Genomic DNA, 23225 nt, shown 5'->3' on the forward strand with positions numbered 1-23225 from the left:
GAACTGAGGGTCCTGTTCCAATTTTTGTTTTGCCCATTCTGCAAATTCTGTGGCCGATCTGGGTCATCCTCGTTGAGATGCTGCAGTAGCTGGAGTTTGTAAGGGTGCCATTTGTGAGTAGCTAATATCCGCCGAAGGGATGTTCGACTAATGCCAGTGACATGCGGCGAGTGCTGCTACGCTGTGGGCTCTTGCTGAATGAAGCTGGGACAGCCACTGATGTTTCTTCATTACTGACAGTTTTCTTGCGTCCACATTTTGGCAAATCCAACACTGAACCAGTTTCACGAAACTTAGCAAGCAGTTTGCTGACTGTAGCATGGAAGATGGGTGGTCTCGTAGGGTGTCTTGCATTGAAATCTGTTGCAATGACCCGGTTACTGCGTTCACCAGATATCAACACAATTTCCATCCGCTCCTCACGTGTTAACCTCTTCGACATGTCAATGGCTGTGAACAAAGAGAAACTTGTAAATAACTCATGAAAGAATAAAGTTACGTTGAAACCAAGCACACCATTTTTTTCTTGTGACATTACCAATAAGTCTGATGTGTCACATGGCCCTCTTCCTATTGAAAAAAACAAAAGTTGTATCCAAGATGGCCGACTTGTAAATGGCCACCATGGTCACCGATCATCTTGAGGAGTTTGCCCCCTCACATATACTAATGTGCCACAAACAGGACTTTAATATCACCAACCATTCCCATGTTATTACGGTGTATCCATATAAATGGTCCACCCTGTATATCAAAAAAAGGACAATCTCACTTAGTAGTACAGGGCTCTGATGATGTAAGGGTGGCCTAGAAGTCAGAGGGTTTAACTTTAAAAACCTAACCTTAAAAGGTAAGTTTATTGGATTGTGAACAATAAACACATTTAAAATATTGCTATTATATTATTTTTGTTATTTAAAATATTTAAATATTTATTCACAGTGAATATTTTAAAGACTAACATGCTTTTAGGCCCAAAAAAGAGTTTCAGTCGTAGTTGCATTGGGCGAGGCCCCCGCCTGTATCACTGAGCTTCTTCAACCCTACTCTCCAACTCCAATGATAGTGGTCTCCTGACTATTCCACGGAGACATTTAAAAACAAAGCGGGATTGCGCTTTTCAAACCCTACCTCCAGTACTGTGGAACTGTTTACCTCCCCCGCTACGCTCCATCGACTTTGTGTGTAATATGTTGTTTTGTTTGATATGCTTTTATATTCCCATGTGAAGCACTTTGTTATAGCTTCTTGTCTTAAAAAGTGCTATATAAATAAATTTTGCTTACTTGCATTGCTTCCAGAAAAAAACTATTAAAGCTGCTTTCTCTTTCTTTTAGAAACAGGCCAGATTGACCCCATCCTGATCGAGCGCTACAACACACCGGGTTTCATGGGCTGCCTGTCAAGAGTTCAGTTTAACAGTGTAGCACCGCTGAAAGCTGCCCTGCGCTCCAGCATAGCAGCACCTGTCAGCACCCATGGGATACTGGTTCCTTCAAACTGTGGAGCCTCCCCCCTGACCATCTCCCCCATGGCTTCAGCCAGAGACCCCTGGCACATAGAAGGTGGTAGAAACACATAGAACATAGGAAAGGGGTGTCCAACTCCAGGCCTCGGGGGCCGGTGTCCTGCAGGTTTTAGATGTGTCCTTGATCCATCACAGCTGATTTAAATGGCTAAACGACCTCCTCAACATGTCTTGAAGTTCTCCAGAGGCCTGGTAATGAACTAATCATGTGATTCAGGTGTGTTGACCCAGGGTGAGATCTAAAACCTGCAGGACACCGGCCCTGATGCCTGGCGTTGGACACCCCTGACATAGGGTTTCAGCATACATAGGGGCATGCCACTGTAAAATTCTAAAGTTTCTCAGGATTCAGATAGATAACAGATGTTTGCTTTGTTCACAGCTGGAGCTGTTTTCAACCTCAATGAGGACAAGTTCAGTGGTGATGGTGTGGATCGCAACTCGGCTGTCATAGGAGGTATGTTTAGTTTTAAGTATACCAGGATTCTGAGCTGCTGTTTTTGTCGATATAATTGGAAAATGCACAGATTGATGTACATAAAATGAGGTGATGTATGATTTTAAAACTGATACCATAGGTGTATCTATTAAAAATCTCTGAGCATTTTGAATCTCAGTGATGTTGTCTTCAAGGTCGAGGTCACAGGTCAACTTTTCTGAAAACTGCCTCAGGAGGCTGAGGGGGAACGCCCGGAGCCGCTGGTATTTTTCAGTTTTTCGGTCACATTGAATTTTTATGCTGTCTGGGACAAGTTGAAGGTTGCCCAGAGGTCACCTGGTGGAACCTAACCTGTCTCATTGTGACTCAAAGCGACTGCCATCTGCAAATAATCACCATCTAATTTATTAATACAGATTGTTAACCGTTGCAACACATTAGAATCAGTCAGCACTGATAAGTGCAACTTGTCTGTTCCAGCACAATGTGAAACACACACCTGAGTTTACTGTGCATTACACTAAATTTCATGAAAAAGTGTCTTATTTTGCACCCGATATGTGTGTGATATTTGATACCAGGAATATTAATTTGGAATGAGAGAAGTAAAAGTCCTTCCATGAAACGCTGCCTTACCGTGGTGGAGGGGTTTGTGTGTCCCAGTGATCCCAGGGCCTGTGTTGTTGGGGGCTTTGTTGCTCCCTGGTAGGGTCTCCCAAGGCAAATTGGTCCTGTGTGAGAGGCCAGACGAAGAGCAATTCAGTCGACTGCTATGGATAAAAGAAGACCAACGGACGAGTGTACCCTGTCTGGAATAGGATTGCTGGGACCCCACCCTGGAGCCAGGCCTGAGGTTGGAGCTGGAGGGAGCGTGTCTGGGAGCTGGGCCTTAGCCCATGGGACCTGGCCGGGCACAGCTTGAAGCAGCGACATGGGCCTGCCCTGCTGTAGGCCCACCACCCACAGGAGGCACCATTAGGTCCGGGTGCAATGTGTGTTGGGAAGCAGACAGGAGTCCAATCCCCGGCTACCAAGGCTGGCTATCAGGACACGGAAGGTCACCTCTCTGGTAGGGAAAGGAGTCTTTTATATGGTGGGGCTCACCTCAATGCAACATTTGGGCTCTGGAACCAATCTCCTAGAGAGAGGCTAGACTCTGTTCCAGGCTGCTATTGCCCTCGGTGAGAGGTGGTGGCCAGGGATGGATTTTCTTGTATCCCTGAACGGGTCCTGAATGTAGTTTGCACTTATGCGCAATGGTGTAGCGTCCACACCGCTGTGGAAACATCTTTCAGGCATTGATGTGAGTGACTGAGTAGAGTTGCGCTGATTTCCCATGTGGTGGAGTTTATGCTGCACAGTTTCATGTCTCTTTTAAAGATATCTTTAAAGCGCAGCCGTGGCGTCCAGTGGGTTGCACACAACTGATGGTCCCAACCCCACTAAGAAAGCACGAAATTCCACAAACGAACCCTGACAGACTGACGCTGAGCTTGGTTCTGCCAAGTTTTCTTACAGGTTTCTTCCTGTTAAAAGGGAGTTTTTCCTTCCCACTGTCGCCAAAGTGCTGCTCATAGGGGGTCATATGATTGTTGGGTTTTTCTCTGTATCTATTATTGTACGATCTACTGTACAATATAAAGTGCCTTGAGGCGACTGTTGTTGTGATTTGGCGCTATATGAATAAAACTGAATTGACAGGCTCACCTGTGAGGTGAGACTACATCATGGAGCTCACTGAGAGAAGGCCGAGTGTTTGCACCAAAGGGTGGCTACTTTGAGGAGTCTAAAATATAAAACATATTTAGAGCTATTTTTCCTTTTTTTCTTTTTCTTTCTACATAATACTGTAGATACATGTAGTAAAAATAAAGGAAAAACACTAAATGAGAAGGTTTGTCCAAACCTCTGACTGGTCGTGTATAATAATAAAATTATATCTTGCTCTAAGCTAATGTTGGCGTTGTTCTGATGTTTGAGAGGAAAGAGGTTAGAAACATCCAAGTCATTGTTTTCACTGCATGAGGTGATCCACATATTCTCTGTAGGAAACAGTGAGAATTCAAATCCTCTTTATAATCTAACATGGCAAAAATGAGCAGAGCAAAAGCCAAAAGACATCAACCCAGTTTGTAAGTTCACAGTTTGAGCTGCGGTTGATCCCTCTGGTCTCTGGTGTAACTCTCAGTTCAAATCGTGTGAACTGCTAATCAAAGGGAAACTCTTCAGAACACAACGTTTACACCTCGGTGACCTTTCTCCCGCCTTTCTTGCTTGATGTTACATCTTCTGAGATGACATCTGGCATCTGTGCACTTTTACGTTAATTAGATGGATCATTAGCTCATTCAAACGTGACTGTGCATTTCTACATAATCTCTTTTTAATTCAAAAACACAGGGATACTTTTTTTATCAGTCTGTGTTGGTCAACGACAACATACGATTCCTTTTATGAAGTCATGCATTTCAAAGTCAGACATTCTTGTTTTCAACTTTTTTTATTAAACTTTAGACATAAACAAAACAAGAGAAATAAGTTTTATCATACTCTGTTTTACACTCACCTCCCACTCCCCCCATTACACACCTCTGCACCTCAGGTGGCAGAGAGCCAGCTACTAAAAGGAGACCAAATACAGTTTGTCTAATAGGCCACAAGTCACTTTTTTGTACGATGCTATTTTAACCATTAACCATTCGTCATAGCGAGGCCGGCGGCTTTCCCAGCAGTGTCTTAGCAGAATCCCTTTAGCTGTGTAAGGGCCAGGATGTCTCATTTTTATGGGGAAGTCAGAAAGTTCTGTGGTTGAACCAAACATGGACAGTTTTGGTGAGATGTGAAATCTTCTTTTCAGAACATGAAGATGACTCCATAATATCAAAGTCAGACATTACTTTCGATTAGTGGTTCCTTAGTATCGCCCTCACTCCCCATCCTGCTTACATACATGTGATCACACAGCCTCACAGGCCGCCTCTACACTCAGTGAGACGCCTGAATCATTATAATGTTTTCATACTCATTGTAGTGGTTGAACTTATACCTGATTCCCATCAGTATTAAGCTTGATTAACTATCATATCAGCTATGATTCTGTTTACAACATACTTTTCTCTTATCCAGAGTCACATTTCTTATCTTTCCACTTTCCTGCAGCCACACAAACACTTCATCGTGTCTACACATAATTTAGACATTAGAAAAATCTCCATTACTCAAACTGTATTTCTCATATATATACTTCAATATTCTGTATTTCAACGTATTAATTAGACTTATCTTTGATTTTATCTATTCAATTCAGTTTCATTTTATTTTTATATGTCTTTGATTAAGAATTAAGAATAAAGGGTAGCACTTTCTACACTGTCTCTGTAATAAAGTGGTAATAGTAGGGTAACAAGGGGGAAACGAGTATAATGTGTCTAAGTTATTACTATGCAATTACCAAAGTAATAGCCACTAAATAGCCAAGTAATATAACGGTAGTAACAGTGGTTAAAGCTGAGAAATATTACTCTGAAATATATGTTATAGGCTAATAAGAGCCCAAAAACTGGGGTAATAATATGGAAATACAGCTCAGTAATAAAGTGGTAATAGTAGGGTAACGAGGAAGGAAGAGGATTGTAATAATGTGGTAACTTCTAAGTTATTACCACTGTTACCCGTGGTAGCATCTGTGTAATAAGCAGGAAAGAGAGCTGCCTGTTTCCATTTAATAACACATTATTAAGCTATTGAAGCTAATTTAAAAAGTGATTATCATCAGGAAACAGCTGTGGTAGTTTTCTGTAATAAGCAGGAAACAGAGCTGCAAAATATTCACCAGTTATGGCGATTCTAAATCGCCTGTAGGTAAATGTGAGCGTGAATGGTTGTATGTCTCTGCGTGTTAGCCCGGAGACAGATTGGCGACCTGTCCAGGGTGTCCCCCGCATCTTGCCCTATGGTATGAACCATAGGGCAACCCCCCTCCACAACCCTGAGAAGGATAAGTGGAAGTCAATGGATCTCTTAACCTTAATTCCATCTCTGGTTCCTGGAACCGCGACTGGTCCTCAGTGAGCCATTTTCCAAAATGATCATTGCTTACCAGTTTAGTCATTTCTGGCAATGTTAGCATGCCATTAAAAATGACTAGCTCAACATGCTCAACAATGCTGTCTTCAGTCCGTTCTTCAAATGCTGCATCAAATATACTTGAAGTTCACTGTGTTAGAGAAAGTGCTCACTGCGTTGCTCATGCTTTCTTCCAGGAATCATCTCCATGGTGATCTTCAGCGTCCTGTGCATCATGGTGTTCGTGATCCGTCACATGTTTCGTCACAAAGGCTCCTACCACACTAACGAGGCAAAGGGAGCCGAGTCAGCAGACTGTGCCGACGCAGCGATCATTGTCAACGATCCGGCCTTCACCGAAACCATTGATGAGAGCAAGAAAGAGTGGTTCATCTGAACCCTCGTCGATACGGACACACGTTAGGATGTAGTTTTGCAAGCTTAGGGAGTAGCTGGAGGTGACGACCTACTAACCCTGGAGGAGCTGAGGACTTTAGAGACAGAGGAAACCATTGGTATTTTAGCTTGGGTATTAAAGCACAGGGCGCAGAAGTGCCTGGCAGCGACAGTGTGGAGTGATTCATATGATGGAAGGACGGCCTTCAGTGTACGGTGCCATAAAGTTTCAGGCCTTGGATCAGTCAGTATGTTCATTTGCTTTTATCTTATATTTTTATATATATCGCTCTGACTTTGATTTCAGTATGTAATGTATTTATTTATTGATATTATATTTTTTCAAATGTTGATATTATTTATTCTTAATTTTCTTTGTGTTTTTATTTCATGTGTTTGTGCTTTACTTCTGGTACTTTGACTTTAAGAACTTTGGCATGAATTAAAATAATTATGAATTAGTCCCAATAAGCCTTTGTGCATATAGCGACAGTAAACAATTCTAGAGTGTTTTTGTATATTAAGTGTGATACGTTATAATTTGCCTTATTTTTATAAAATGATTTATTCTGTATGTTGGTAGTTTAATTTTGGTTCTCAGACTAAAAACTATGTTGTGTGTGTGTGTGCGCGACACACGCACGTGCATGCATAGCTGGCTTGCTTGTCTGTAAAGGAGATGTAGCCATGACATTGTTTGCATCATCTGAACTCAGAGCTTCTTTTGATTTCTGCATCTGAATGTGTCTTTCAAAGACTTCTTGATACTTTTTTCCGTGAGTTCAGGAAACACACTCAGCTTGTCTTAAGCTGCCGTTTGTCCAGGGCCAGACTACAAAAACAGAACAAATAACTTTATTAAACTTTACCTTCAAATCCACAGTGAGGCAGCATTAAGTTAGTGATTCCACTACCAAGGCTGGTGAGGGACGAGTAAAGCACAGCACTGTAGCAAACAAATACTCTAACTTCCCTAAAGTGAACCAAATTCCTTCCAACAGCTCCCAGAGCTGGCAGATGTTTTCACTGTCAGCTGCTGAGAGCCGCAAACTCCACAATCCAGACTAAACTGTGCCTCTAACAGCACCCCCGTCACTACCTTCACATGCTGAAGGTAATATGTTTGACACAAAGCTGGTGGCAGATCTGCGACGTGTCCACATTGAATCTGAGGTCAAATAAAGACAAAAGTAGGAAAAAGCAGCAGCCTCATAACACTGCACTGGGCCTATGGATCAGGAAAGAACTCTTATCTTGGATAATATTCAATTTTGCACAGTGTTATTATATCAACGAGCCCTCCCTGTAATATAAGACAGAGTGGGCTGACAGCAGAACGGTTTCCTCACGCTCACACAAGTTCAGGTGAACAGCAGCTGAGAACAAACGCCTCGTGGAGACTTGCTGTGACTGAACTAGGCTGCAGAGTCGGTTTCATTCGACTCCAAGGTGAAACACATTTAAACACCATCTCTGTAGATGAATGTGACATGACGCAGATACTCATCATCAAACAAGCAGCTGGTCATATTTTGGCAGCAGGACTTTTTCCACACTCAGAGAAATCCTTGTTTTCATTTAGCACAGTCTTTCAGAGGTGTTGTTTTCTCCTCGGTGTCCCTGAAACTAGAATAACGGGTCCGATCATGCTGAGAGCTGCTCCTTCCTGTAGAGCAGCTACGCTGACCGGATTCAAGCTGGTGATAAGAGTGTTTTTGTTTCTTGTATCTGGAAATATGTTTCTACAAAGGAATGTTTGTCCGTCACACGCTAACGGCTTACACTTGACATTTGATTGTACTGCATTTGTATTCGTTTGACTGCATTGAGATGTATTGGCATGCCATTTGTCACTGATGACACGTTTCTGTTGATGAACCACTGTAGCATCACATGGCTTTTTCTTCATTGTTCTGTGTATAAATGATTATCATTTATAGCTGATTTCTCATTCTTTGTGCTTGAAACTAACGGCTCCTGGAGCAGCCTGTGAAATACAAGTATGACTCATACCTCAGTGATATTTCAGTTTTTAGGAAACGCACTTTCATCACGATGACTCTATAAAGGCCCTGGAAATGACTCTTGTGCTTTAGCACTATAAAAAAACTGAATGAAATTGAATACTTGTGAAAATAGTTACATGGATACATAATTGCAATTTTAATTGCATCAGGTCACTGTAAGATAAACATATTGTAGTATGGATCGTGTGTCCCTCACTCCAAAGCCGTAGCTCAGGATGTAGAGAAGGTCGTCTACTAACTGGAAGGTTGGAGCGTGAATGCCAGCAGCTGCTAGTGCTACCCCCCTGCCTCCTAGCAGACACACCTACTGTATCAAACTAAATCCTACATCACAGCGAGATGTCAAAAACTTTATCTCCAGGATTTGAAGTCGTCTGAGATTTGCAGTAGACACACTCATGGTATCAATTTCAAAATTCTACGCCACCTTGTTCACGAGTTATCGCATTCACAAGATTTTCAAATAAACCTGACGTTTGATCGGAGATTAGTAACAGATGCACCCGTGGCATCAGACTGAAGCCCCTACACTGCCTCGTTTTCAAGATATCGCATTCACAAACCTCGATCTGCAAGACCTGCCCGCCTGCCTGGGCCGGTGACCCCATCATCAGAATGTGGAGAGGTGGAGTAGAAAGGTGCTATATCAGAACCAGTCCGGTTACCATCCTAGTGGCAGCTATCAAAGCTTTGCCCCCCACACTGCACCTCTTTAGCAAACACATAAACAGCTTTTTAAAAGACGGTTCTGCTGTGCAGATGTCAATAACTCTGTTGCTGATGTAGTTAATGTCTTTGTCATCTGCCAGTCTTAAACTAAAATGTACCAAAACATTGCATAAAAACAATGAGAAAAACATTTTATTAGGCTCAAATGTAGAATAAAAGGACAAAATAAAAACAGATATTATAAAGATACAGAAAATGGCAGGTGGGTAAGCTGGGCCAGGCTGATCTGCAGAGTGAATCCTGTGTGGATGTGGTTCAGTAACCTGGAACAGAAATGATGACAAACAGCAGAAATGATGTTCGGTCCGTTCTCCTTCATCGTCGCTCGTACTGGTGCTTGGCTTAGCCCGGGCTTATCAAGCTGCCAAAGTAAGCAGTCACTGTCTTCAGCTTGTTGTTGAGGAAGTTCTGCTCGACCTCCACCTTCCCTCCTGGGCCGGCTAAAGACGCCACCTGTAGAGACAAGATTTCAGTAAGACAGTCCCAACACAAGCTGAGCAAAGCAAACACAACTACAACACAATACTCATTACAAGTATAAGAGTCTGGGTACATAAAGAACGATGCCACCGCGGCGTTGCCAGTCCAGTGGAGCATGAACATCCAGACATCCACGGTCACACGAAATATGTCAAAGTACAGATTACATTACATGTTTGAGAAATCCTGAACACACTGACCTGATCCATGTCAACATTACGCGGAAGAAAGTACACAATGTTGTCTGATATCAGTTTGGCCAGGCGGAAGATCTCAAATGTGCCGAGTGTCAAGGATGAAAACTGCATGTTCAAAAAAAGAAACTTTCAGATTGAACAGACTGACTGTGTTACCTGCAGAGTGCCTGAAATAAAGTTCACCTTTCAGGGCTTAACTGTAGGGACGGTCTTACAATACAGTGGGGCAAAAAAGTATTTAGTCAGCCACCGATTGTGCAAGTTCCCCCACTTAAAATGATGACAGAGGTCAGTAATTTGCACCAGAGGTACACTTCAACTGTGAGAGACAGAATGTGAAAAAAAAAATCCATGAATCCACATGGTAGGATTTGTAAAGAATTTATTCGTAAATTAGGGTGGAAAATAAGTATTTGGTCACCTCAAACAAGGAAAATCTCTGGCTCTCACAGACCTGTAACGTCTTCTGTAAGAAGCTTTTCTGTCCCCCACTCGTTACCTGTATGAATGGCACCTGTTTGAACTCATCATCTGTATAAAAGACACCTGTCCACAGCCTCAAACAGTCAGACTCCAAACTCCGCCATGGCCAAGACCAAAGAGCTTTCGAAGAACACCAGGAAAAGTATTGTAGACCTGCACCAGACTGGGAAGAGTGAATCTACAATAGGCAAGCAGCTTGGTGTGAAAAAATCAACTGTGGGAGCAATCATCAGAAAATGGAAGACATACAAGAACACTGATAATCTCCCACGATCTGGGGCTCCACGCAAGATCTCATCCTGTGGGGTCAAAATGATCATGAGAACGGTGAGCAAAGATCCCAGAACCACACGGGGGGACCTGGTGAATGACCTGCAGAGAGCTGGGACCAAAGTAACAAAGGTCACCATCAGTAACACACTACAACGGCAGGGAATCAAATCCCGCAGTGCCAGACGTGTTCCGCTGCTGAAGCCAGTGCATGTCCAGGCCCGTCTGAAGTTTGCCAGAGAGCACATGGATGATACAGCAGAGGATTGGGAGAATGTCATGTGGTCAGATGAAACCAAAGTTGAACTTTTTGGTATAAACTCAACTCGTCGTGTTTGGAGGAAGAAGAATACTGAGTTGCATCCCAAGAACACCATACCTACTGTGAAGCATGGGGGTGGAAACATCATGCTATGGGACTGTTTTTCTGCCAAGGGGACAGGACGACTGATCCGTGTTAAGGACAGAATGAATGGGGCCATGTATCGTGAGATTTTGAGCCAAAACCTCCTTCCATCAGTGAGAACTTTGAAGATGAAACGAGGCTGGGTCTTCCAACATGACAATGATCCAAAACACACCGCCCGGGCAACAAAGGAGTGGCTCCGTAAGAAGCATTTGAAAGTCCTGGAGTGGCCTAGCCAGTCTCCAGACCTCAACCCCATAGAAAATCTGTGGCGGGAGTTGAAAGTGCGTGTTGCTCGGCGACAGCCCCAAAACATCACTGCTCTCGAGAAGATCTGCATGGAGGAATGGGCCAAAATACCAGCTACTGTGTGTGCAAACCTGGTAAAGACCTATAGTAAACGTTTGACCTCTGTTATTGCCAACAAAGGTTATGTTACAAAGTATTGAGTTGTATTTTTGTTATTGACCAAATACTTATTTTCCACCCTGATTTACCAATAAATTCTTTACAAATCCTACCATGTGGATTCATGGATTTTTTTTTTCACATTCTGTCTCTCACAGTTGAAGTGTACCTCTGGTGCAAATTACTGACCTCTGTCATCATTTTAGGTGGGGGAACTTGCACAATCGGTGGCTGACTAAATACTTTTTTGCTCCACTGTGTTAAAAACTTGGGTGTCTGTGCCACGTGCCTGTCAGTGTGATGTTTGCAGCTGAGATAAGGACTGAACTGCAACTGGATGTGGAAGCAGCCAATCCAGAAACTGAAAGCTAGAAAACTGTTCAAAGATGACAAGAAAGTCTGACTGATTGGAAACAAAATATAAAAAGTGAGGGCTGGCGTTTGCACGTTATTATTCTAACAGATGAAAGGCGACTCCTGACGTCTTCTGTAAAATTGAAAACGCAAAAACATTTTTCAAAGCTAAGCTGTAATTTTCTCCTCTCAGTTTTCGGTCCCTCCTGCAAACGAATCCTGTCAGTCACTAACATCCCTCCACTTCCTCATCAAAGGATATCCATCAGGCTCCATCATGGTCCTGATGTCGAACACCTCAGCAGTTAGGTAGTCAGGTCCTCCCCACGGTGGCGACAGGAAGACCACATCAGCGTGGAGGTGGGGGGCCAGCTGAAGGAAGTCCCCTTGTATGAAGTCGATTCGGTCGGCCACACTGTAAACCGCAGCATTGTGCCGAGCCATGTCCAGCCGCACTGGATCGATGTCAACGGCTAAGACTGAGAGAGAAACACGACGCAGAGGACAGACTGTGAGCTCAGCGTGTTCAACATTTCTAAAAACACCTTATGAACTTATAAACACTTACCTCTCTTTCCAGTGAGGGCAAACTGGATGGCATTTCCTCCTACACCACAGAAGGCGTCTATGACCAGCTGAGACGCAGAGAAACTGTGCTCCACCCTGAGGGCAATGTGCTCAGCGATTCTCTCCGGTGTCACAGAGAACCAGCCCTCTGAAACACATGATGAGCATGTGTGAGACGACCTGAGCAGCTAAACTTCCTGCTGTATTCATCACCCATTCCTTCTCAGTTTAATTCAATACAATGTTAGTTATATAGCGCCAAATCACGACTACTGTTCAAGGTACTTGTTGAACATCAGAATCAGAAAACTTTATTAATCCCAAAGGAAATTATAAGGCTGCCATGAGGGTGGTTCTCCTCAGTACGTGAGCAGAGCCCAGAAGGAGGATCTGTGTTACGCTGATGCTCTTCTCAATTTCAAAGTCTTTATATTTTGAGAGTTTTTCTAAAAACCTCAGTTTTCTCCTTCCTTACTAAGCCATGTGTCTGCTTCTTGATTTCTTTCTCTGTACATTCCTCAGTTTGCTGCTCTCAGTTACTGTTCATGTCTGAGGAGCTTGGCTAGAAAGCGACTTTGTTTCACGTCTCTTCCACAAAGCTTCTTTAGTTCTGAACCAAAGGTTGAACGAGCTTCGTAGTAGTAATGTGTGCGACTAGATGACTAACAGTCGCTATCGTCACTCATCAGTAAAACTGGTCGTTGGTATTTCTCCAGACACGCTGGAGGAGGTGGGCGGGGAGCGGCAGGTCTGGTCTCCTGCTCAGACTGCTGCAGATAAACTTATTACTGTACTGTGCACTCTGAGTTATAAGTAAGTTATAAGTAAGTTATAAGTAAGTTATAAGTTACTTATAAGTTAGTTATAAGTTAGTTATAAGTTAGTTATAAGTTAGTTATAAGTTAGTTATAAGTTAGTTATAAGTTAGTTATAAGTTAGTTATTAGCTAATCCAGTGACAGTAAACGATGAGTAACACTGAATCGTCAAGTGTAAAAGAAATATTATATCTAATAGTTATACAGCAGCTGTTGGGAGGCGACGTCACGAGTGTCAGGTTTTTGTTTTGTTTAAATCTGACATTAAAAAATAAAAATGCAGGACAATCAGTGTTGCTGCCAGTCACTGACACTCCTCAGGGCCTAACAAAGTAATATTCAAACACTTCTTTAAACGTGGTTTATAAAAATGATCTTTGGAGCTTTTACTCACCTGGATGCTCAGCCATCCAGGTGAGAACACTGAAATGACCTGAACTGTGATGCAGAGCCGGCTCTCAGTCATTTAGAGGTTAACTATGACTCACATGTTGTTGATTCCACTGGAGTAATGTGACATAACTGCAGTGTGCAGACTGACCTCGGTCCAGTCTGATCCCTTCATCAAAGCGAGAGAAGAGTCTGTAGCGCTGAGCCCAGTATTTAGCCAGCTGTGGTTCAGCTGCCATCTCTGCTGGGACCTGCTTCTTCTTCTTCTTCTTCTTTGGTGTTTTTGTGTGTTTCACACTTAATTCTACACAGACATAAATATTAGGCAGTTACTTTTTTGTTCATTTCTTTTAAACAGCACAGCCTTACTATGAACAACCTGATTCACCAGCAGATTTACTGTGAACTTCAGGCTCGTCAGGAATCTGAGGACAGGGTAAGTGTGTGCCCGGCTGCTCCTCACTCTCCTCCACGTCACTCTCCTCCGGCTCTGTGACAGAGTTGGAGGTGATGCTGGGGTAACTGCTGCCCTCTGCATCTAAACTGGATGCAGAATTCTTCACCTCCTTTTTCCTCCCGTCTTTTTCTTCTTCAGCTTCTCTTAAAAATGGAGGCTTGTCCTCAGGGTGTCTCTCTCTGTCCACCTCACTCCGGTCACACTCTCGCTGGACCTGTTCAAGGAAACTTTGAACCTGTGAAACAAAAAGACTTTTTTCGTTCTGTGTAACGTTCAAACAAACAAAGCTCTGCTCGACTTCCTCCTATCTAAGCTGTTCCAGTCCTCCGTGCTTTTAATCCACGTCCACGGACATGCCAGGAGAACAGGTAAAGGACATGACTTTCAGTGATTTCCACTGTGATGCTTCCTTTCAGCTGTTACTCCAGCCTAACGTCTGAGGACTTATTGAGATTCTGGGGTCATCTTTCATGCTCACAAAACTGAAAACATCTAGTCTGTCCTGGCTGATCAGGGACAGGCTTCAGAACACGTCCGCTCTTCAGCCCGTTGCAGGTCGTACCTTACAAAGGGAGGTGCTGATCTGTGGACGTGTGCTGTCTCTGCCCGTCTTTGAGAACCTGGTGCTGCTGATTTTCCTCTTGGTCCATCGCTGCTTCTGACACTTTGAAGCTGAGCTTCCTTTGAAGCTGAACACACTGTTGAACCTGAGACACGAACACATTGTTACAATTTAGACATTTAAAAACATGTTTACACTCAAACAGCCGCGCTCACATAAACCTTTGTGTTTCTAAAACACAGAGAAACGGCTCAGAAGCAGGCTGGGTTCAATCATTTCACCAGAGCCGACACCTGCAACACTTCAAGCATAAAAACTGTCAATTTGCAGCATTCGCTGCCTTGCAGGCCTTTTGTGTTCTAGATGTTGGTTTGCTGAAGTTAACGGCTTTCATGTCACATGTTTGTCTGTTAATGAAGAATCAGTGCTGTTAGCACACGATGCCACATTACATCTCCTGTGCACTACAGTCACAATCACTCGCCCTGTGCTTTCCCTGCTGTGAAAGGTCCGTTGGGAAAAGTCGTTCCACACTTCCACAGTGTGCATTTGGTCCCATCTTCCTCCCCTCAACCTGAACCAGTCGCAGAAGATACTGGGAGTTTCTTCCTGTTAAAATGGTTTTTCCTTCCCACTGTTGCCCAGAGCTGCTCGTCGCTGTCTGCCTGACTGTTGGGGTCTTCTTTGTATCATTGCAGGGTCTTACAATGTAAACCTTGAGGCGACAGTTAATCTGATTTGGTGATAGTTCAGTGAAGTTGGATCCATACTGGCTCATATGTTTGTTTCAGTTAACTTTCTGTTTTATGAGGAGATGGGTTCCAATCAGTGATGTAAAGCATAAGGCTGCAAAATTCAATGATGAATATTTTTTGTCCTTTAATACTTTTTTACCCCGACTGTGTTTTGTTTCACCAATCTTATCTTTTTGGAACTAATATATTATATTTTTAATCTCATTTCTTATTTTCGTGTCTCTGCCTAGAAGACCATTATGTATTTTAGCAGGTAAAGTGGATGCAGTCACTGAGGACTTGTGACCTACCACAAACAAAGCAGGACATGTGCTGAATAACAACTTCAGCTTTAGGCCCATTTCTGAAATGTTTTCATCTGAGTGTTTTTGTTTTGCATGTTTTATATTTCTATCATAAACATAAACGACCAATCACAAGGTATCTGAGTTGGAGTCGGCAGACGAGATTCCCAAAGGAGCAGAGGAAGACTTACTGAGGCTCTGGGTTGTGTTTGAGGCCAAGCTGACTCCAGGCTTCCTCGGGTGTCAGACGTGGGCACTCGTCCACATCCAGCTCATGACTGACAACAAGGACAAACAGCAGAAACATTATTCCCGGGCTTGTTGGAGAGATGACGGTCTCCATGATAGAACATCAAACTTACCTCCGTTTGACTTTAGCGCATCCTTTTCCTGGTGGTTTGTCGTCATCGTCATTATCATCGTTTCCATCGGGTGTTTCATTCCTCGATCCGTGCCGTCCGTTATTCCCGGCAGCAGCCAGTTGGAAGCCTGTGTCAGGACGTGCAAAACGCTACGTGTTTATTAAAGCAACCACACATCCATTTACTGAACAAAGGAGAAAAAACTGTGGTGAAAACCACAGGACAAGAACATGATTAACCAAACATAACCAAACATAACAAGTTAAGATTCAGTCTTTGACTCATTTTCATACACAGCTCAGTAAACACAAACACATTTTCTGTGACACTGAGTTACTGAAGTCATTGTCACCAAAGTAACAAGTTCCTGTGCGATCCAAGGTTGACTGATGCTGTCGGGATGTGAGCTCCTTCCACTTTTCTGAAGACATTTGTTTTCAGTGGTTGTGAAGACCTACGCCAGCGGTCGGCAACCCGCGGCTCCAGAGCCACAGGCGCCATTTCATCCTTATACTCCCGCGTGGTTTGGGAAAGTAAATTAAAGTATTTAATTGAAGTGTATTCTATTTGTTTTAGTTCTAAATTGGAAGATGACTGTGATCTTGAAACATTAAAATCAAATTATATTTCATTAATTTTTTGACGCTCAAAGTAAGCGCCACACTCGACATCGAGGCCGCTCTTGTTCAGGATCACAGATGGAGTGATGTCGAGACCAACCAAATCCAACTCGTGTTTGAAACATGGAGCGCCATCCCGACACATAAACATGAAGACATATGCATCTGGAGTCTTGTCGAGCTTCTGATCCACACACGTATGTGAGCAGCTATTCTCCACACCGCTCACGCCGCACGGCCCCGATCTGCAGACGCCGTGCGCAGACGTTCAGGAGCAGAAGTCCCATTAAGCAGGTGAAAGAAATATCTATGCAGGTACTTTGCAAAAATGTATTCATCATGGTTTAGTGACATTTATTTTGAAATTCAGGCTCCGCTACACGCTCAGCTTTGTTTGGTCCGTGGATCATTTAAGTTCAGCTTTTTAATCGTGTTTGTTTTTGTTAATATTTTTTTAAGAGTTCAAAATGTGTTTATTACACAAATGTCTTTTTCTCTGTAGATTTCATGAGCAACACATTATTGTTGTTTATACGAAGCGTGAAGGTAAAAAAACAGGATGCAGTCTTATCGTCATTTCAGAGTCACAAAGTGTTCGCGGCTGCCAGTGTTTCCTTTTCCGTGGAAACTGGGTCCACGTGGCTCTCTGTGTGTTAAAGGTTGCTGACCCCGGCCTATCGAACAGCTAATGTTTCTCAACATAACTGATTTCTCTTGTGTATAGGCTGTGGGGGTTTTCTACACTGACTTTATTTGATTCAATATTTAGTTTCCTGTGGGCGCCCGTACTTTGTTCTTGTCCCCCTGGACACGTTGCTGGACAGAACATGTTGGTGGACAGACATTCGACACTGAGGTCAGTGTCTCGTTGTCCCAGTGAGCTGAGCGTTTGTCTCTCACTGCCAGCACCAAGTGGAAGAACCTTAGTTTATGTTACGGGTGTCCTTTGAAACAGGTTCCACTCAAAATGCTTGAAAAAGAAAACAATGAGAAATGTTATGACTGAGACTCAGCAGACAGATAGTCTGCTGATCATGCAGCCTTGGCCACACCTCATACACACAATTGTTACCTGTAGTAGCGCTGTGATGCTGTACAGAGTCAGCTGGTCTCTTGCGGTTATTCCCATCATCAGAAGCATCATCAGAGCTGCAGGACACTCCCTCTGACTGGACCATGACTGAACCAGCCACACACTGTCCACCTGCCTCCACTGTGAAGCTCTGTCCAAACAGAACATGCAAAACTTCAGCATCATCTTCTTCGTGTTTACTCTCAGCTTCAGTAGGGCCGTCGCTCTGTTTCTCTGATTGGCTCTGTAAACCTCTGTCCGTGATTCCTGTTTCTTCTTCCCCTCCAGCGTTCCCATTACAGGCAGACTGCTCAAAGGTCCAGCCCTGTCCCGCCCAGTACGAGTACTGTTCCCAATAAGAATAGTAGGTCTCTGTAGCGTGTTTGTCCCAGAGAGCTTTAGTATCCGGGTTGTCCCAAGGAGTCCGTCCTGGATCTTCTGAAGACGGCAGCTCATGTTTCTCCAGCCAGCTGCTCCACATCAGAGCTTCTCCCTGTTGTGCTGCAGAAGAGTCAAAACATTAGTTAATATTTCATGTGTAGGATTGTTGCATTAAAAGAACACGAAGAAGATATGGTGGAACTTCTTTTTTTTAAATGGTCAGTGGATACTCGGGGCGGCTGTGGCTCAGGTGGTAGAGCAGCTCAGCTCCTGATCGGAAGGTTGGTGGTTCGATCCCAGGCTTCTCCAGTCTGCATGCCAAGTGTCCTTGGGCAAGATACTAACCCCAAGTTGCCCTCCGATGTGTTCATCAGAGTGTGAATGTGTGTGAATGTAGATTAAGTTTGCACTTGCATGAGTGGGTGAATGAGGCATGTCGTATACGGCGCTTCGAGCACTCCGGGAGAGTAGAAGCACAATGTAATCAGTCCATACTGCTTTCCTGTCTGTGTTGGTCTAAACAGACGCGTGAAGCCAGAATTTTGGATGAATTGTGCAGGTTCTGAGGAGCACGATAAACAGTTATAATTATTTATGAAGTCAGATGACACAAATGAATTCGACATCAGGAGACATGTCTGCAAGACCTAAAGACCTGGATGACCTGCCAACTTCTACTCCTGAATGAAGAAGTAGACGAACGTCTTGCCCAGCAGACTGGAGGAGGCCACTGGTAGTTGACCCACTGCCTCCTGAGCCACAGCCACCCCGAGTATCCACTGACCCAACATGATATCTCTATGTCTTCCTACCAAACCCGGTGTCACAGTGCAGTGTTAGAAAAAAACAGTCTTCATACATTTCACTATAAACGTCATGTGACCATTCTTACCCCAGTAGGCTTCCCAGCCAGCATCTTGGATCCCTCCTGATACTCCCACTCGTGGATCAAACGCCTCCTCATCAACTATGACATAAAAACATCATGCATGACTAGGGATGGGTACCGGTTCTGACATAAACGGTAGTAACCAGACCGAAAAGCAGCGCACATTTCGGTGCTTTTTTTCCTGAGCTGTGATACACTTCTAGCCAATCATTTTACGTTTCCGAGGATAGTAGGCGGGGCCGGGTACGTACGTTCTTTTAGAGCAGAGCTACAGATTAAAAATGCCCAAGGTGAAGCGGTCAAAGTCTGGCTGTACTTCACAGCAAAAGATGCAAACTCAGCAGCAACAAGTGCTTTAAGCTGATACTGTGATACTGTCAAAGGAGGCAACACCTCGAATCTGATGAAACACCTGGCGACACATAGTGTTTTTTTAAAAGCCCAGAAATGCGCCGTATTTGATAGCTTGCTGCGAGACCTCACACCGAGCACATCTACTGCGGGTGTGGTGCCTGTTATCGGACCCGGAGTTAGCAACATACCCAAAAACCCGAAGAATAGAGTCCTGGCCCCTAGCCCTGCCAGTGTAGCAGAAATGATGAGGATGATGATGCAGCAGCAGCCGTTCTTCTCTGCGTGAGTAGCTTAATGTTGTTCGTGTGTAATTTACGTTGAGTAGGCTAACCACGTTATTACATTAATGCATGTAAGGTGAACTAGCAAACATCATCATAGCTACATGCAGCTGTCTTCTTGTTTGATGGCAGATACTCCCTTCACCCTGGCCAAAAAGGCTAAAATGACCAAAGAAAAAGTGGAAAACAGCTGAACATGAGAGGTTTTTGGACAAAGTGTGTGTGTTTTTTCCATTGATTAAGCACTGCTTCCAGCCAAGAGTGATACCATATATGCCCCATAGCTGCAGAAAAGGCTAACATTGTTATCTTTTTACAAAAAACAGCTGAACATGAGAGGTTTTTGGACAAAGTTTGTGTTTTTTCCATTCTTTAAGCACCGTTTGAGCACCGGCACCGTTTCAAAAGTACCGGTTTGGCACCGGTGTCGGATAAAACCTAAACGATACCCATCCCTATGCATGACATCACAGTCGCATGAAAAAAAGAAGGACCACATGCAATACTCTGAAACAATGAATACGCTGTTACTGCTTCCATTGTAATTAAGAAGGTAAGGAGACATGTGCTGCTGATAAAAGCCTGTAAGCTGACCGCCTAAAAGGAGAACTTCTGGCAATTTGCTGGTCTGGAAAATTCAGCTGTGTGGACCCAAAGGTCTGATTGTGCAAGAGCTATGTCGCAGACGCCGTTAACATTTAACAGGCCTTAATTAGCATGTTGAATGTTAAATGTTCCCAACATTTACAAACAGTGGGATGGTGTTCCCAAAAGTTGATTCTGTTCATCTGGACGTTTTCAGTGGGAGAAACGTTTCGTCACTCTTCCAGCTGACTTCTTCAGTCTCAGCTGGCTGCAGGTGTTTAACCTTATAAACAGGACATCTGCACAATGACTGAAACTAACAGCACTGAGGGAACAATGGGCTGTGAGGTCAGTATATTGATCAGTTTCTTGATCATTAATATGCTGCCATTGAAAGCTCACTAGTGCATGTTGTCACAGTAATCCCAGTACCAGATGGTACCTGTCAGCTCCACCATCTACAAGCCGAGTGCAGCTGTGGCAGTAGCTGACACAAAAACTCAGGTATGGGAGGAGATGAGTTAGACCGTGGAGAAAGTGGATACTCTACCACATACAAACCTTCGTAATATTACTCGTAATAAAAACAATAAAAGCAATAAGATAATCGCATCACCTTTTTCATCAGCCTGTGGATCTTCTTCACTTTCCTCTTCTTCACTTGTTTCTTCACAGTATTTTGAGGAACTCCTGTTAGACCTCCACCCCTGTGACATGACGGAAAATAACAACCAAAGCTGCTTTTTAGCTTTCATTTCAAAAAACGGCGACTTTAATAACACAGCACTGCAAAACTGTGTGACTTACTGCTCTCCTCTGCTCGGAGGAGCACACAAAGGCTAAAGGCAGGCCCATGCTGGCCATCATCTGAGTTTCTTCATCCAGCTCCTCCACCTCAGTCTCCTCTTCCTCCTCTTCACCATCATCTACATCTATGAGTTGAGAAATGTATTTTTTAAATCATGGCAACTAAAACTAGACAGTACAGCGAGGTTAAGAGAGCCACATTCTTCTACCCCAATGCCTGATACATTTCATAGGTGATTATTTTAATCCCTGGTACTATTAAATATCATGACAGGATGTACCTTGTACAGTGTTTTCCAGGTCAGGCAGAAGTCTGTTATCAGAACGATACAACTCTCGATCCCTGTAAAGAGGCGATGGACATAAAGGACAGATGTAGGAAATCCATAGATGCATCTGTATACATCAGCGTATCCGCTAAAACTCAAGGTGTTTGGGTACTGAGAACAACAACATCTAAACGACTGTGAAAAAATAAAGTAATATACTTGCATTTCTACTCCTATTCAACACTCAAAGCATTCGAGTGACATGACACACGATAGTATTCATTAAATCGTTAAATCCAGGTGTTCCAATCACATCCAGGTGTATAAATCAGCACCTGGACATGCAGACTGATTCTACAAACATTTGTCAAAGAACGGGTTGCTCTTAGGAGCTCGGCGAATTCCAGCGTGGTACTGTGATAAGATGCCGCCTGTGCAGTCGTGAAATTTCCTCGCAACTAAATATTTCACAGTCGTGGTTCGTGGTGTTACAGCAAAGAGGAAGTGAGTGGGAATGACACCATCTCAGCCACGAAGTGCTCGAGCGTAGTGCACAGGTCACAGGTCACCAACCTTTTGCAATTGCTGCAGAACTCCAAACGTCACATGGCCTTCAGATTAGCTGAAGAACAGTGATCAGACAGCTGCATGTTTTCATAGCTGAGCAGCTGAATCCAAACCTTACATGACCAGGCGCCGCACAAAGCGTCCAATGCAGCGATGTAAAGCATGCTGCTATTACTAGACCTGGAACAAGCACTCTGTGGAAAAGCAAACATCTGCTGTCTTCCATAAGCTCCAGGTTTTGATAACCACCAATATTTTCCTCATAAATACCTTTTTTTAACACAAACACCTCTCTGACAGCCTAATGGGAATGTTCAGAAAATGAATGAATGCGAGCAGAGACTGTGAGCCAGGTTCTCATCCAGCGTCCGTGTCAAAGATTCCATAAACATACTCGTAGCCCGTGTGGGAAGCCTCCCCAGAGGAGTTGAAGCTGTTATAGCTGCAAAGGCTGGGACAGTATCATGGGATGTCACTCAAGTTCATGTGTGTGTGAAGGCAGACGAGTGAATACGTTTGGCACTATAGTGTCTGATTCCACCGCTCATACCACGTTGCCACCAGCACACAGCTGCTAACCTTTTCTTTTGGGGTTCAGCATTGTGCTAGCAACAGTAGTAGCCTTGTAATGACTGCGATTCATTCAACTGTGATTGATATGATAGCTTTTTAAAACGCTGCTTTGTGGTTGCCTTCACTCAAGTCAGTTATTCATTAAAACGACATTTATTACACGGAATTTCAAAGATTTGACTGGAGTTCGTTTCTTGCGTCGTCTTTTAATGACCCACACTGGCTGGTTGCCATGTCAGCCCGGCTGAGACAAACACCGGTTTAGATCAGACTGTTGTTCGACGTGCTGCTAATGAATTACGTGTATGAGTTGTAGCGGACAGAGGAAAGGTGGTGGAGGCTCACTGTACGAAGGCTCTGGAGCAACGACAATGAATCGTTTCTTCCTCCTGCAGTGACTCCTTCTTGGTGAAGATGATTTCCGCCACCAGGGCTACTCTTCTCATTTCCAGCATCATGGCGGTTAGCTCGCTGCAACAACAAACACACTTTCATTTACCGACGAGCTGCTTGCGTCTTTAAGCAGCATGGGACTCTTTCCTTTATTATTGATTATTTCCGCACTATAAGCTAACAGCGGATTTCCGCTGTTTTTCAAAATAAAAGTTGCAATTTTTTTGTTTTGTTTTGTTTTTTATAGAAAAAAATTCTAACAAAATTTTTCCTTTAAAATCACTAAATCTCATGGTCATTAGAACACCAACTGTTTCATTTTAATTGCTTTATAGCTACATTAATGCATCTATTTTTACTGATTTTATTGCGCTTTTTAAATTTAATGGCATCTTTTGTAGCTGCCATCGCCAGTGTGTGAATGTGTGTGTGAATGGGTGAATGACTGAATGTAGTGT

At 43.5% G+C, this 23225-nt stretch overlaps 2 protein-coding genes across 3 annotated transcripts in view; one reads left to right on the forward strand and one right to left on the reverse strand.

Moving 5' to 3' along the window:
* The window catches only part of cntnap2b (contactin associated protein 2b), a 48592-nt gene extending 41822 nt beyond the window's left edge, over nt 1–6770 (forward strand). Inside the window, exons 23-25 of the mRNA XM_026150331.1 lie at nt 1338–1565; nt 1911–1985; nt 6230–6770. Of these exons, the coding sequence (XP_026006116.1) occupies nt 1338–1565; nt 1911–1985; nt 6230–6429 (503 nt within the window). The 3' untranslated portion in view covers nt 6430–6770. The remainder of the gene's footprint in view (nt 1–1337; nt 1566–1910; nt 1986–6229) is intronic.
* Nucleotides 6771–9294: 2524 nt separating this feature from the next.
* On the reverse strand, nt 9295–22952 carry tgs1 (trimethylguanosine synthase 1). 2 transcript variants are annotated; one of them, XM_026150350.1, is made up of 15 exons: nt 22676–22952; nt 21247–21308; nt 20966–21090; nt 20775–20865; nt 18942–19016; nt 17669–18169; nt 15977–16103; nt 15806–15892; nt 14576–14720; nt 13945–14248; nt 13708–13860; nt 12351–12497; nt 12045–12261; nt 9865–9943; nt 9295–9637 (listed from the first exon to the last, which is right to left on the reverse strand). In XM_026150350.1, the coding sequence occupies exons 1-15, from the start codon at nt 22867–22869 to the stop codon at nt 9527–9529; spliced, it is 2418 nt and encodes an 805-aa protein (XP_026006135.1). In that variant the 5' UTR covers nt 22870–22952; the 3' UTR covers nt 9295–9526. The 2 variants fall into 2 exon arrangements, with proteins under 2 accessions (XP_026006135.1, XP_026006136.1); XM_026150351.1 differs by having other exon boundaries at nt 22720–22947.
* Nucleotides 22953–23225: the final 273 nt, after the last annotated feature.

This window comes from Astatotilapia calliptera, chromosome 18 (genome assembly GCF_900246225.1).
Source record: "Astatotilapia calliptera chromosome 18, fAstCal1.2, whole genome shotgun sequence".
NCBI classification, from domain to species: Eukaryota; Metazoa; Chordata; class Actinopteri; order Cichliformes; family Cichlidae; genus Astatotilapia; species Astatotilapia calliptera.

Bases quoted from the DNA above. Each gene is read 5' to 3' on its own strand.
- tgs1 (XM_026150350.1), bottom strand. From the start codon at position 22,869: ATGAAAGTGTGTTTGTTGTTGCAGCGAGCTAACCGCCATGATGCTGGA. The intron at 14,721-15,805 runs GTAAGTCTTCCT...TTCGTGTCTCAG, and splicing joins AAACACAACCCAGAGCCTCA to GTTCAACAGTGTGTTCAGCT. The intron at 12,498-13,707 runs GTCAGTCTGCAC...CATGTGTTTCAG, and splicing joins AGGGATCAGACTGGACCGAG to AGGGCTGGTTCTCTGTGACA.